A 15,951-nucleotide genomic window follows, 5' to 3' on the forward strand; every position below is an offset into this window, starting at 1 on the left:
TTGTTATAAAAATTTCAACCTCATGAATAAATTGAGAAAGTTTCGGACACAAGAAAAAAAAAATACGAGAAATTGATCGTATTAATTTAGAGAAAGCACTCTCTGTAGTTGACAATGGGTTAACAACTCTGTCATCCAGAATGTATTCTTTGGACAGTATTGTATCCTCTGCTATAGACATAATGGAACAGGACTTGCTCATGTTGCAACATGGCCAATCTGAATCACGTTCTATAATGCTGCTAGGCTGGATGTTACAAAACCTTCATTCAGGCTACGTGCCATGGCATCTAATCAACACCACGTCATTGTTTTCTGCATTTAACCTTACAGATAAACAAATCTCTTTGGCACAGAGGGGAGCAGACTATACGGTGCTGAGCATAGAAAAACTGGAAAGATTACCATTAACTGTTTCTGAGAAACCAGTCGTAGAATGGATAATACATGGCACCATCATGATACCAGTGACGATTGTACAGTTTCAGTATTGCTTGAAACACATACCAGCAGGCCTGTATGAAAGGTTGGGTAAAGAACACATTAAGTTGACCTGGGATTTACCATACACACACAAATGTTGGAGTGGGGGAAAGGAGGTATTTCTTAGTGGTGATGATTGCAAAAACTCACTGAGCGGTACACTTTTATGCCAAGGTATTAATTTACACGGAGCCTGCGATGGTTCTGCAAACAATTTATCTTGTCACCTGCACGGTGCTCAAGCAGCAGTGATAGATCCAGTTTTTAGGTAGCTATCCAACAGTAGCTACATAATGTTGAATGATCACAGCTGTTGTGGCATGTTGACAGGAAAAGCCTATCTCGTAACTGTGTCAGCCAGGGTTACTTGTTGTATGCAAGTATTGTTTCCTAAAAGTAAGTTAGACTGGGAGTCGCCGCTATGGCCTTCACTGAACATCTCTTCTATTCGAATTGATACTTTAAGCAGAATGAAAGCCATTCTTTTACAAAAAACTGTGCAACTGACCTCGTCCAAAGAGACTTATGATCTGCAAATGGCAAGGTCCTCTGCGGAGATACATCAACTATTATCAAGGAACTGCCCCGTACATTTAGCAGAAATGTTAGGTCGTATCCTAAACATGTCTGATACCAGTGATATCGTACATGTATTTAAGGCAATTTTTTCAGGACTGTTAGCACCCTTTGAAGCAGTCCTGAGCATTTTTCCAAACTTTGTGTACTCTGTGTTCGGCGGCCTGCCTCTCATCTTGGGACTCGTAGTAGGGATACTATTTGTATTCCTTCTGCTCCGATATGGCAAGTCCATCCACCAGCGATACCCAGATTACCATGGAACACACGCTCCTGGCAATGCAGTATCGTGACCGAATTACACAGATTCTGGGCTTGGCTCCTTTAAGAGATCTGAATACCACATGGTTTCTTTCGTTCAGACCAATCTGGCAAGATTGCATCTTACCTGTTCTACGATGCCTGCTTTGCAGAGAAGAATGCGTGTTAGATGTCTGCCTGACACTTCCATCAGCACTGCCAACGGATGTTGACGCTTTGCTTGGTTGTCCCCAGCGGCTACCAATCCTGATGACGGTATTCATTGAAGTCTCACCAGCAATTCCAGTTAACGGTGAGATACGTGGACACAGGTACCATCTACTGCGAACACTGCTAATGCGGATGACGCTGACGGCGATGCTTATCATCTGTGTACGATTGACCTTCTTAATGAGGTAGCCCAACTTTCACCTACTGTGGTAGACGGTTTCTTTGCCAGATTAGTAGATTAAGGGCCAGATGTAGGTAGCCCAATACCGGTGGGTAACAGCCGAAATTCGGTAATTTCGTCAGTTACTGACCGGTATGTAGAAAATGAGATGTAGGATTCAAAATTTGACCGAATCTGAAAATATGAGTCGGTATTTTCCCGAATCGGAATATACCGAATCCATGATTACCGAATTCTTTTTACCGAATCCGTAAATAAGAAATGGCAAAAAATGCCTATGGAGATGTAGGAAACCAAAAAAATACAGAATTCAATGAAATTCGGTATTTAAGAGTCGGTATTTACCATGGATTGAAAGCAGGTGGTAACCAGGTGCAGGCTACAAAATAAGGCCCCAAAATGCAACAGTGTAACCAGAATGGCGGCTTTCTATATCATAGCAAGGCGGCAACGGCTACAGGCAGCAGGAGAGAGGGAATGGATAAGGGAGGAGCAAGTGTACAGGCAGAGGATAACACTTTTCCAACTGACTGAGCCAGAGATACTGCAACCCCCAAACCATCCTGGACCTGATCAGGGACCTGCACCCACTCCTGGAGCACCCAACACCAAGGGCGCACACCATCCCACCCCATGTGCAGGTGCTGTGTAGCCTACACCTGCTTGCCTCTGGGAGTTACCAAAGTATGATTGCTGCAGTAGGTGGTGTGTCCCAGAGCTGCCTGTCCCATTTCTTTAGGAATTTCCTTGAGGCCATGATGCAGAGTATGCATCATTATATTTCTTTCCCTGACACACCTGCGGAACTTGCAAAGACCAAGACAGATTTATATCAACTGGCACTCTTCCCTCACGTGATAGGTTGCATAGATGGCACCCACATCCCACTCTGCCCACCTGCAGCCACAGAACACATATACAGAAACCGGAAGGCAACGCACTCCATCAATATGCAGGTGATATGCAACGCTGGCAACATCATTACAGACATTGTGGCTAAATTCCCTGGGAGTACCCATGACTCGTACATATTCCAGAACAGTGGGATATACACACGCCTAGTCGCTGGAGATTTTGGGGACGGATGCCTGCTAGGTAAATGACTTTGACACACCCTGACAGTCATAGCAGATGAATGTATCATGATTATGTAACTAATGGCACTCTCTTTTCCACCTAGGCGATAGCGCATATGCCCTGCGGTCCTTTGTGCTCACCCCCTACCTCAATCCATCTACCAGTAGTGAGAGGCGTTACAATGTGGCTCACAGATCTACTCACAATGTTGTGGAACGCACATTTGGACTGCTCAAGAGCAGGTTCCGCTGCCTCTACAAGAGCTGCCTCCACAAGAGCACGCCTGTATACTCCAATCCTGTGCTGCAAAATGATAGCGACCTGTGCCATGTTGCACAATCTTGCCACCAAGGAAGGCACAGAGGTGGAGATCACACATCATGAGGACATTGATGATGACACAGAACAGGCAGAGCCCTATGCAACAGGAGCAGCACCAGCAACAGATGGGAGACTGAGACGGGCAGAGATCACACATAAATATTTCTAAGTAAGTAATGAGACACAGACAGGCTCAGTATAAGAAGTACGTAGTTTAATTGTCACTACAGCATTCAAATTATACCACACCATGGTATTACAATGTCAATTATTATGACTGGGTGGTCACAGTTCACCTCACCGTGACCTGTCCTGTGGGTTGAGGGCATTTTCAACGTTTGCGTCCCCGCAGTACAGGGTGTACGAGGCTGGGTGTCAAGGCTTTCGGTGGTGCTTGGCTCAGAAGATTGGCGCCTGCTGCTCCTACGCATTTCAGGGACAGGAGTGCTCGAGCCACTCCTGCTGGTGGATTCATCCGTTTCCCCCACACCTGTGTCTCCAGCAGTGGCTACCTGTTGCGTGAGCATCAGCTCCATGGCAGAGGTGACTCTACCCATCCCCCTTGACAAATCGGTGCAACAGTGCACAATTGCATCCTGCATAGCAACAGAACGGCGGCACAGCAGGGAGGTTGCAGTGGCAAAGCGGTTCAATGCTTTTGTCTTGTGCCGCATACACAGACGATCCCTGTGCCTCTCTGAGTGGACCCATTCTAATTTGTCACATAGGACACTCATGCACTGGGTCATGTCTGTCATCTCCTTTGCCATCGACTGCATGCTCTCTGTCATGTTGCCTATGCCCTGGTCGATGTTTGCCATCTTGTAATTCATACTGCGCACCTGCCTGCGAACTGCCAACAATGCCTTTGCCTGCAGGCGCTGTACCTTCACCATGGTGGCCTCAAGACCGCAGAAGACCCCCTCAACATCCTGGCCTTCACCTCTCTCCCGTGCCCTTCGACCTCGGACACTGGCCCGCACAGCTTTTGAAGTGGTCTGCTGCCCAGCGTTGTCTGACACAGGTGGATTGGTTGGCATGTCACCCTCCTCATCTTCCTCCTCTGATGTTTCGATAATCCGGAGAGGGGGCACATCAAGCCGCCTTGCCCTTCCCTGCACAGGTGACTGTGATGTTGGTGTGGGGGAAAGTGCTGCTGGTTCTGACTCTTGAGTCCCAAACAACAGAGGTGACTGAGGCTGTGGTGTGGTGGCGCGCTCAGGTGTAGTGGCTGCCTGCGCTGTGGTTTTCCCTTGCTGAACAGCGCTCAGGGACCTGCTCTTTCTCTTGTCTTCTTCCTCCTCTCTGTTGTCGGTGCCCTCTCCTCCCTCTCCTGTGCCGTACTGCGCGATGACTCTCCTGTGGACAGATATGGACATTGGGTCAGTGGTGTAGTTCACCTGTGTGTCATGATTAAATCACATTTCTATCACACATTTGCCTGATCTTCATCAGCTTCTGGAAGAAGTGTGTGGCATGCCTTGCTGAATTCTATGGTGACTGCATTGATGTATCTACCTATGACTACGTCTCCCATGATGCATTGCTGGCCATTAGTAAGACATGCACTGGAGTGTGATGCAGGCACACACAGTGGGGATGGGGGACAGGGAAATGGTTGGGGATTATTGTTCATGCTTCTTACCTTGTTTCCTTGCAGCTCTGGCAGAGCTGTCAGCTTCCCCAATGCCATGGATGCTTTCCGGCTCCAGGGTGGATTCAACAAGCTCCTCAAGGTCTGTCAGTCGTGGTGCTCTGTTTTTTCCTCCACCTGTGGCTGCAGCTTCTTTTCTGTATGCAGCAATTTTTTTCTTAGTGATGATACGCAGATCTTACCATCTTTTTTTGAGGTCATCTATGTCCCTGTGGGTGATATCAATGGCATTGACCTTAGCTTGAATGTCAAGCCAGGTAGTTCGCTTCACAGACTCTGCAACATGCAGAGACTGTTTTCCAAAAATTTGTGTGTGGTGTTTCACCACCTCCTCAACCAGCACCTGCAGTTCTGCTGGGCTGAATTTAATTTTCCTCCTGCGCTCTGCTGCATCCTTCTGGCCATCCTGGGTCTCCATTCTGCTGCTCAGGTATGCTCAGGGAAGCCTGCTCCTCTGTCTTTCCTCCTGCTCTCAAAACTGTTCAGTTGCTCTGCACCTGCATGGGTGTGGCCACTCCCAGGTACTGGGGAGGGGTGCTTGAATCTGGTTGGTTGGTTCCTCTGTACCTTTGTTGTGGGGTGTGGTGGGTGTTCCTGATTGGTTCACAGGCTCACATGTTTTTTATTTTCAAATTCCCATTTCAGTATTTACCGAATCGGTAAATACTGAATCAGTAAATCCCATTCATTCCTATGGGCCAGAAGGACCATAGGAATGAATGGGTATTACCGAATCTGTATTTACCGATTCGGTAAATTTTACCGATTTTTTACCTACATCCCGTTTTGTGATTCTGAAATACCGATTCGGTATGAGTCGGTATTTAAGAGTCGGAAAAAAGAATTTACCTACATCTGGCACTTAATGTTTTCTCCTGACAACGAGAATAACTTTTGAAATTAGCACACAGCGTTCTCTGAACTCTGAATTCGACCTTCACTTTTTCAAAACAAAGCTTCTAACTTTGGAACTCTATTTCTCCTCTACCATTTGACTTTTTTCCAAAATGGAATTTTTTTTGGGGCACAAAGTAATCTTCTTAAAGTAGAACTATTCTTAGAGAACAAGAATTTCTTTTGAACTCTTCGAAGAGACAATATTTGGCCTCGTCCTTAATTCAATAACAGTTATATATTATGCTATGGGATGGTCTCGACCTTTTATTCTATATACAAGAGCCATTTCATGAATGTAATTTCATGATTCATTCAGTTAGCATTGCTGATATCCTACTATATGCGTAGAATAACATAATTCCTTTTAAATGCGTACTATAGAAATGCTCATTTTTTGTGTGCAACCATTTCAAGTGTATTTTTATGTAATTTTGGGTGGGATTGTAAACACATGTTTTAGATATGTTTTAAAGGCTTATAGGTTAGTAATGTTGAACATATTAAAGTGGAGTGGGTGTTGTGTAGCATTTTAGGACCCTAGTGTAATGATTCATGCCCATATATAGGTATAAATCACTCGACCCTTATATAGCCATAGAAATCATAACCATATTTAGACTTAGCCCGTGCAGTCCTAATACGGCTTGGCTTCTTCCACTAGTTCCGAAAATCCACAACGATTTCTTGGAAAAACTCGCCTTCAGCAGTCAGGGACTTCCCCTTGCTTGAATATTGATTTGTCCAAGAACTCATGTAGTTTTCAAAGAACTGAGACTCCTTGATGACGTTAATATGTCCAACCTTACGATAAACTCTGCACCTTCAAGGTATAAATATGCCCACACTTGCCGTAGCAAACACACGGTGGTTTGGAGCAGTTCGACTATCTACTTGCCCAACACAGCTCGCTGCAGCAAGTGCCGAAGGAAGCCGACCCTACACCAGACGCACTGAGAGAGATGCTGTCTTTTCTCTTGCCGAGAAATCCAGCTCCAGTGTTTCCAGGCTACCCTTGTGGGTTGTTGGGAAATCGAGTCCTGAGAGAGAGATACCAGACCTCCCTCATTCTAAACCATTGTACGGAGCTGATTAGACCCTAAGAGAAATCTTGGATAGATTTTGGCAAAATACTAAACTTAAGCTACACCTCACTTACTTCTTCCCTCGTACTAGAACTAGGTTAGGTACATTGCGGTAGGCATATTTTAGAAGCACCAGTTGAGTACTTAGTAGTATTTATATGTATGTATTTTATGGCTTAGAAACCATGCCATGCTTTTACAGTATTATTTTATAATACTCTTCTTGCTGTACGCATTATACTTTACAGCCAGGATAACGATTGGAGCAGTTCATTTCTTCTGCTTGAGAAAGAAGACTGTTCAATAAATACTTTTAATGGAAAAACGCCCATCTCTCTATTTCTCTGCACCTCTGGTGAAACGAAGCAGGCATGATTGACTGAGTGAAATATCTATCTATTGTTTCTACGACTCTAGAGATGCGTTAATCTTGAGGAAACAAAGTTGAAATGTTTATGCGGTTGTCAGAAACTAATCCCTTCTTGTGAATTTGAGAAAGTTTCTAGTGACCTCTGAGGTAGCTGGCACTAACAATTAAGTCTAATATATTTGATAGAGACCTAGTAGACACAAGTTCTACGTCAAATCTATAGTATATGTTATTCCAATGCGAAGAGCCTATTGGGAATATAGGAACTACACTACAGCACATGTATTTAAATAAAAAAAAATACAGCACAATTAAGTGTAGCACAGTGCACACCCACAGTGACTCTGGATCATGTCCCTGATCTCCTTGGCATACTGCAGCACACATAGAAACAGCAAGTAGGTCCCGTCCACCTGTGATGTCCAGGCACCTGAAACGTGACTTTAGCACGCCAAATGTGTGGTCAACAATGCCCCTTGTGCATTTGTGGGCCACATTGTACTGCCTCTGGGCTGGGGTGTTAGGGGCTCGGAGGGGTGTCATCATCCACGGGCAGATTGCATATCCTTGAGACCTGTGAGAGGTAAGTGAGATTAGTGTAAATTAGTGGTTATGCATGCAGTGTTGGCAGACTTATAAGTTTTGTGGTGTGTGATTTGTGCCACTTTGGGATTCATGTTTGCCATGTATTGTGTATTACATAGCCTCACAGCTGCTCCCCCCTCCCCTGAGCCTATTTACTTGTGTGCGCTGCTCGGTTGCATCACTTGCACACCTACGGCACACCATTGTTTTGCCTGTCTGTGTATGTCTGCAAGCCTGACAACAACACTGTAATGTTGCCTGCTGAAGGTGGGCGGCCACGTGTGTGTAGGCTCTTGGTAAGGATAGTGCGGAAACAGATGTAGAGTTCAGGCCTGGCTGAACTCACACAGCAATTGAGGCTAGGCCTTTGACTTATGCTGCGGCAATGAAGATACACACACAACAGTTGGTATGAATGGCCCAAGACCCCGAGCTGTCTTGTGCTCCTTTATGTATCCATTCGGGAGAGCTCACCCTCCGGGTGCATGCTACATTGCAACATTGTCGATTAAGGGCTGGGTGGCGCAAACACTACAACAGAGACACACACCATAGTTACTTTTGAGGCCAGCCCAGAACTGAACCAAGCCCAGAGCCCAGAACAGAACCACCCCCAGATCCCCGTCCCATTTCTTTACACTCCTCACAAGCCTATGCATGGGCCTCTGCCGCGGCGCTGGGATGTTGTGCGCTTCGGAGTACATCTCCAGATGTTCCACCCAGGCTTTCCAACGGCCTGCCTGGGACGGGGGTGGCCCCGTGACTGTGAAGGGCTCTAGTGGCATTACCGAGGACATGCTGTTGGCTGCAGGAGGCGGAATGGGGTAGCCCCACGGGACGATGACTTGTGGTGCACAGAGGTAGGCCCACCTGAAGAGCTGAGCAGCCTGCGATGATGCAGGAGGCTTGGAGATCCGGACTGGAATGGATTTGTCTGAGACCCGCTGGACTTCAGTTTAGGCCGGAGGAAGCATTCAGCACACACAGAACTCTGTGGTGCGGTGCAGCAGGGTGTGCTGGGGGCCTGTTGCGCGTAAACCAGCGATTGGCTGAGGAGGCTGCCAAGCTTGCGGGCCTCGGACTTGAAGATTGCTCCGGCACGTGTTGGGCCCTATTGGAGACACGACAGTTGCGGCAGCCAAGAACTGAGGCCTGGGTGCTCAGGGGCGGGCAATCACCTCTGGGCGCCTAACGGGTCTGGGGACCAGCGGGCTGGGGTGCAACAGGCGCACAGGATCACGCAGGCACCACCTGTCACGGCGGCGGCCTCCTGGGAGGGTGGGGGGCGCCGCCCTGGCAGACACGCCCCTGCAGGCGATGACGAGATATGCGCCTGGTGGCGTGTGACGTAGCCACCTCGTCGTCGGTGTAAAATTGGCCATTTAAGGTGGTCAGCCATGTGAGTGTAGACCTATGGTCAGGATATGGCGGACACAGAGACACATGCAGTAGTTACTTTGTTGGCCTTCCCGGAAGTGAACCACGCCCAGAGCCCTGGGCTATTTATTCACACTCCTACACTGGACTGGCGTAAGCCGGCCCAGCCCACTAATTTTATGCTTACAGGGGGTGTGACATAGCTACATGTCCACAGTCTTCCCCAATGCCTGAGGTAACATGGTTGTATCCACTGTCCACAACACTACAAACACCAGTAGGATATGTCCACATGGTTATGTCTGTGCTCTGCATACTCAAAACTGTCACACTTGACATTGTGTACATTCTTATTCATGGGTCACTTGCCTCCTTCTCACATTCTTGGTTCCCACCTCGCCCCACATTCTGCAATTGTGTGGTAGATTGGCTATGCCTTTGTGGATGGTTAGTCTACATGTTACCACAGTTACTTGTGTTGTCGTGTCTGGTAGGTGGGCATGTTGGTTGGCATGTTGTATGTGATTTTGTTATGTGTGCATTCCCAAAGTAGTGAGTTGTATGATTGTGGAGTTGAGGTGTGTGGGGTTTTCCCTTGGTACTTACCAACGAGCAGTGCATTTCCATAGGTGCCATCCTGAAAGTGCTGGTTGATGATGGACTGTCGGAAGTTGTAGGAATCATGCACACTGCCTGGGAAGTTGGCGATGACATTGGTGAACAGTCCCTGGTGGTCCACTATTGCCTGTACATTGATGGAATGTGTGTGCTTTTTGATGTGGTCATTGTGTGCAGTGTCGACAGGGGGCACAAGGAGGACATGTGTGAAATCAATTGCCTCCAACACATGTGGGAAGCCAGCTGTGGTGTAGAAGCCTTGCTTGGTCTCCAGCTGTTCCTGCGCAGTGTGGGGGAAGTGAAGGTGCTGGGGTATCAAGCTGATGATGGCATCCAAGACAGGTGTGAGGAACTTTGATAGGGCTGGCTGTGAGACTCCTCTGACTCTGGCAGTTGTTGATTGGAAGGTACCAGAGGCCAACAGGTGTAGCACATCCAACAGCGTTGTCTGTGGTGTGATGTTGGTTGTCCGCTGTGTTGGTACCGTCAGCCTGTGGGCAATGATGGTCAGGATGCGGAGGATGGTTGTCCTTTTGAGCCTGTAGTGGGCAATGACATCCTCTGACGTTAAGTCTCTGAGGCTGGTGCGTTTTTCGGAAGGTCTGTTGTCTTGTTCTGTTCTTCCCCGGTGGTAGTCCGGGGGGGATGGTTTTGGGGGTGAGGGGGTCCTGGGGTGGTGGGGGTCCTGGGGGTGGTGGTGGTGGTGTTGTGGCCCCTTAAGACCAAAATAAAGTAGGTCTTAAGTCCCTGCTGCTAACATGCCTTATTGCCTGTTTTTGGACTGCATCTCTGATCTGGCTGGTCATTGGGAATATCACGAAGTGGTGTTATTGTGGTTTTTTGCACGGGAACGCCTACTCTGCATATGATTAGCGTTAGTTGTTGCTGTCAGCCTTGGCGATAAATCTATCACCCCTTTTGTGGCGGAAAGGTGCTCCTAAATCTGCGATGTGTCCTTGAGAATATGCCCCTTAAAGTGTTACCAGTCTAGCAATTATGATGCTGGTTTCTATAAAATGTAAGTGCGCTAGAGTCCTTCACTTTTGTTTCAATGCTTGGGTTTCCTAGGGGACGTGGTAAAGTGGGTCCTTCTAAAATGTTATCTAATTAAAATATATACAGGGCAGCACTCTCAGTGCTTAATTTGTAAAAGGAAGAGTGTTGGTGCCCGAACCTGTGCTTAGAAGCGTACAGCCCCTAGACGGGTAGTCTTAAATACACCCGTGCCCCTTTGATCCACTATTAGACACTCCCTGGACCTTTAACTCTCTCTTGCTGGTTCCTGTTTTTTTCTCTTTGTGATAGTTTTTCCTCTGTCTTTCTGCTTTACGTTTTTTTTCCTTCTGTTGCTTCAGGTAAATGTCTGGGCCGAAAGAAGATGTGCTGGTCCCCAAAAATAAGTGCCGGTGGCCCCCAGCGGCTCAAATTAAGCACTGAGCAGGAGGCAGGGGGTTATGACTGATACTCTGGGATTGATGTCTGTTCCTCTCGCCATATACTCACTGGTGTCCCGAGGAGGTGGCCTGTGGGACGTGGTCAGTGTTGGGGGAGGCCAGGAATGTGGTCACTTACTCCCGAGGGGAAGTGAGTCCAGTCTGCCTGTGTGACAGATGCAAGTATCATATCTTGTTTGAAGGAGACCAAGAACCTTCAAGGGGGCGAGGTGAGCATTGGGCTTGACTTGATGTGTAAGGTCAGGTGATGCAAGTAGGAGTACAGGAAGGAGGTAAGGCCTTTCACTTTGGTGCCCTAACTGTCTTGCTCTGCCTTTCCCCTCTGCAGGGCACCATACTCTGGTGCAGGAGGCTGTGGTGCAGACCTATGGCCAGCTTGGAGAGATGATGTTCCAGATGGATTATGACGAAATATTCTACGTGCATTCGCCATCGAAGGAGGTGGTGTGGAGACTTCCGGATTTTGAAACATTTGCCTCGTATGACTCACAAGGTGCCTTAGCAGGACTGAGTGCGCAAAAAGCCAACTTAGAGATAATGATGAAGATGTTTAACAGGACCCGTGCTACCAATGGTAATCACGTCTGCTGCACGCACACTGATAAACACTGGTCACACTGACTGAGCAGCTCGATGCACGTTCACACTCAGAGCAGAGGTCACATCATCCATCACACCAGCCACGGTCCTGATGCTGGCAGTGCCACGCGCTGAGCAGACCCAGAGTGCACACGCGGACCAATGCTCACACTCTCCAGACAGTGATAGGACACTAAATGATGCGCAGCCAAAGGGGCCCCTATACTTACAGAAATTCACAGGTCTGAGGCTGACTACACCCCCCCCCCCTCCCCCACCTCCGCACGGCGGGGGCTGCAATATGCAGTTGTTCCCAGAGATCACCTTGACTCGTTTTATTAATTCTGATTTTATAGTGTCTTCTGTGAGGTCCCTCCGCCCTCCATCTGCTTCATGGCCAGAGAGGACCCCGGGAAAGAGGGCTGATAATAGGTCCCGAGGGTAGTTCAGATCCATAGACACTAGCGAATTGCAGTCAATTCTTCTGAACTTCAGAAATCCGGTTTCTCGAAAGTGAGTGAGATCCAAAACACCCCGTGTGGAGTCTTTGAGTTGCAGAGTTCTTATCCCAGACGCCGAGTGAAAAGATGGTTTTGTGTGGCCCGCCTAGGTGAGTGGACAGCAGGAATGGACGGGGTGCCACCAACTCTTTTTGCCACATGATTGTCGTTGCTTCTCTCTGGTTCCCACAAATCTGGTAAGAAGCCCCCCCCGCCTCCCCCAACCAGATCGAGGCTAAAAAAGAACCTGGGTTCAAGAAGCGAGGCCCCTCCTTGCCCCTGCCTTCCATCCACAGGTGTGCGACAGCAGCAGCTGGGCACTCAAAGTGAAGCTTCCAGGCTGAGTTTGGCATCGCCAGGTCCCCATCCATCCTCTTAGTCTCTGGAATGATCCTGACTTCACAGCCTCGATAGTGGTCTAGCTGAGCTTGCCATTTAAATGAAGGTGATAACCCCTGTTTTAAAGACCACTGCTATGTTTAAAGGCACCCACACATTCCCAGCAGGTTCTCGCCCCTGTGAGTCAGCCCCCCCTCCACTGGTCTGGTCCACCATGATGTCTTCAAGGGGAGCTTGGCAGGTGCCTCTTGTGCAGGAATACCCCAGACCTTTCTGACTTTCAGGCGTTCCTGAGTGGACAGGAGCCAGAGATATAATCAAGTGAAGCACTGATAATTGTCTGAGAGCAAAGCGCACATCCCACATCCATGTGGTAGTGGCAGGAGACTGTAGGCAGTACGAGCACGAAGCATGGCAGGTTCGTGCAAGAAATAGACTCTCCGCCTCAATGTGATTTGATTTGATGTGGGCCCATGTTAGAAAGGGACATAAGGCATTCAAAGGGCTTTAAATTGAATGTGTTTTCCAATAGGGAGCCAATGGAGATTGGTCAAATGAGTGGAGATGGCTTGTCATTCAGAAATGTGTAATAGCAGATGGGCAGAAGCATTCTGAATGATCTCTAATCCTGTTTGCAAGGTCTGAGGGATACCTAGATAAAGAACATTACTGTGCTCCAGGTGAGACATAATCATTGCTTGCAACATAGTTTTCTGGGTGGATGAGGGAAGAGCCATAATATCTTCCTAAGGATCCTAAAAAAGCCGAAAGAGCAGGCAGAGAGCTTCCTAAAGTGGGTTTAAAAAGATACATATCATCATCATCATCCCGATCCCAAGATGCTTGGGCTGAGGAAAGGTGCAAAGAGTGGCTGCCAGCAGGATGGAGTCCAACCTGTAGGTTATTACCCACCAATATCACCTACATCTTTCCCTCATCCAACTTGAGGCTGCTGTCACTCATCCCAGCTGCCGTCACCCAATTTGGCTGCCATGGAGATACTCCCTTAACTGCTTGGAATTGTTCCCCTTGTACGGTGATACTGAAATGACTAGCTGAGTCTTGTTAGCATAGGACACCAAAGTGAAGTCGAAATATTCCACAATATGGGTTAAGGGTGCACATAAAATTGCAAAAAACACATTTGATGGACAGAATGCAGAACAATGTCTTACATTCACCCCAGTACAAAGATCTGGGCCTAAATCCATCGTTTTTTTGCACTCCACACCACCCTAGGTCAGACAATGGCTATATGCAAATCAGCCTTGACCCTGTGCCTCAAGGGAACAGTCCAGCCCTAACTACCAAACCATGTCTTTCCTAGACCGGAATCAAGCATCCAAGGACCGGTTTCTGGCTATCAGTCTTCTTCAGCCTGGATAGCTTGACTCCAGTGATGTGGAGAGCCTGGGACTCACGTCTGAGCATACCCAGCCCACACGGGGTGAAAATTGCAAAAAACACAGTTGATGGACATAATGCAGATTAATGTCTTACATTCACCCCAGTACAAAGATCTGGGCCTAAATCCATCATTTTTTTGCACGCCACACCACCCTAGGTCAGACAATGGCTATATGCAAATCAGCCTTGATCCTGTGCCTCATGGGAACAGTCCAGCCCGAACTACAAAGCCATGTCTTTCCCAGACCGGAATCAAGCATCCAAGGACCGGTTTCTGGCTATCAGCCTTCTTCAGCCTGGATAGCTTGACTCCAGTGATGTGGAGAGCCTGGGACTGATGTCTGAGCATACCCAGCCCACACGGGGTGAAAATTGCAAAAAACACAGTTGATGGACAGAATGCAGAACAATGTCATACATTCACCCCAGTACAAAGATCTGGACCTAAATCTGTCGTTTCTTTGCACTCCACACCACCCTGGGTTAGACACTGGCTATATGCAAATCAGCTCTGACCCCGTGCCCCATGGGAACAGTCCAGTCCCAACTACAAAAGCCATGTCTTTCCCAGAACGGAATCAAGCATCCGAGGACCGGACCGGTTTCGAGGTAACACCTCTCATCAGCCCGGCTAGCTTGACTCCAGTGGTGTGGAGTGCCTGGGACCCACGTCTGGGCATCCCCAGCGCACTTAGGGCGGAATATGCAAACACAACAGGTGATGGACCAAATGTGGATCAATGTCACACACTCACCCCAGTCCAAAGATCTGGGCCCAAATCCATCGTTTTTTTGCACTCCACACCACCCTGGGTTAGACACTGGCTATATGCAAATCAGCTCTGACCCTGTGCCCCATGGGAACAGTCCAGCCCGAACTACCAAGCCATGTCTTTCCTAGACCGGAATCAAGCATCCAAGGACCGGTTTCTGGCTATCATCACCACCCCCTTTTGTACCGCTTAAGGGTGCACATAGACATTAAAAAGTATTGGGTTTAAAGAGGATCCATGTGGAACCCACAGGTCAGTGAAGACTGGTATAGTAAAGAGGCTTCAGATAGACTTGAAACATGGGTCGTTCAAGGAGGCAAACCATTACCAGGCCTCGCTGTTCATCCCACAGTCGAGGAGTCTGCCTAGGAGGATGTTATGGGACACCGTGTCAAGGGCGGCACTCAAATCAGGCAAGGTGATAACAGCTGAGCCCCCCCTGTACAAGAGTCCCTCTATGGCCGACTTTGTACTGTGTGAGGGCGAGCACCAGACTGAGAGGAATGACGAAAATGATTCTCTTCAAGATAATCCGATAGTTGACAATTAATATTTCTCTCCAAGAACTTAGTAGGAAGAGGAAGAAAAGATATCTGTCAATAACTTTCCTAAGATGCCAGGTCCATTATGTTTTGTTCAAGAGTGGTGCAAGCACTCCATGTTTCCAAGCAGTAGGGACACTGCTACAGAAATACAGAGATTAAAAGCCGGATAAATAACAGAGAGGCCTTCGGGGTGGCATGAGGAGCAGAGTCCAGGGGGGAGCCTGAGTTCAACAACATGGCTCAGGCCTCAAAGTCAAGAGGATTGATTGGCCTAAATCTTGGCAAGGTACAACCCACGGACTTGGAGGGGTTTGGGTTCTATTGGAATCCTGCGGCTGCGAGCTTCTGTCACGAAAGAAGCATAGATGTCAGATCATTCTAGAGAGAAATGTAGACAGTTCCTTGCAACGACGTGTTGAGAAAGCAACCTCCAGAGTTTTAGTAGAGGTCTCAAGCAAAGATTTTACAATCGAGAAAATATATTTGGCCGAAGTGGGAGCACCATCCATTTTGGCAGCATAAAGCGGGCACATGGCTTTCAAATGGCTTTATGAGTGGCCTCTTTAAACTTCACTCTACAGGTTGAATTATAGTTTTTGAACCATTCTCTTTCCAGTACTTTACACCCTTTTTGAGATCGAGGGGAAGAGAATCAAAAGATT

At 47.8% G+C, this 15,951-nt stretch overlaps 1 protein-coding gene across 3 annotated transcripts in view; it reads left to right on the forward strand.

Moving 5' to 3' along the window:
• Window positions 1–15,951, forward strand: part of LOC147709974 (mamu class II histocompatibility antigen, DR alpha chain-like) — a 180,220-nt gene that overhangs the window by 106,875 nt on the left and 57,394 nt on the right. For all 3 annotated transcript variants that reach the window (XM_086920658.1, XM_086920656.1, XM_086920655.1), the window contains one exon: window positions 11,475–11,720. In XM_086920658.1, the coding sequence (XP_086776784.1) occupies window positions 11,475–11,720 (246 nt within the window). The remainder of the gene's footprint in view (window positions 1–11,474; window positions 11,721–15,951) is intronic.

Source organism: Lissotriton vulgaris, chromosome 5, assembly GCF_964263255.1.
Source record: "Lissotriton vulgaris chromosome 5, aLisVul1.2, whole genome shotgun sequence".
Lineage (NCBI taxonomy): Eukaryota > Metazoa > Chordata > Amphibia > Caudata > Salamandridae > Lissotriton > Lissotriton vulgaris.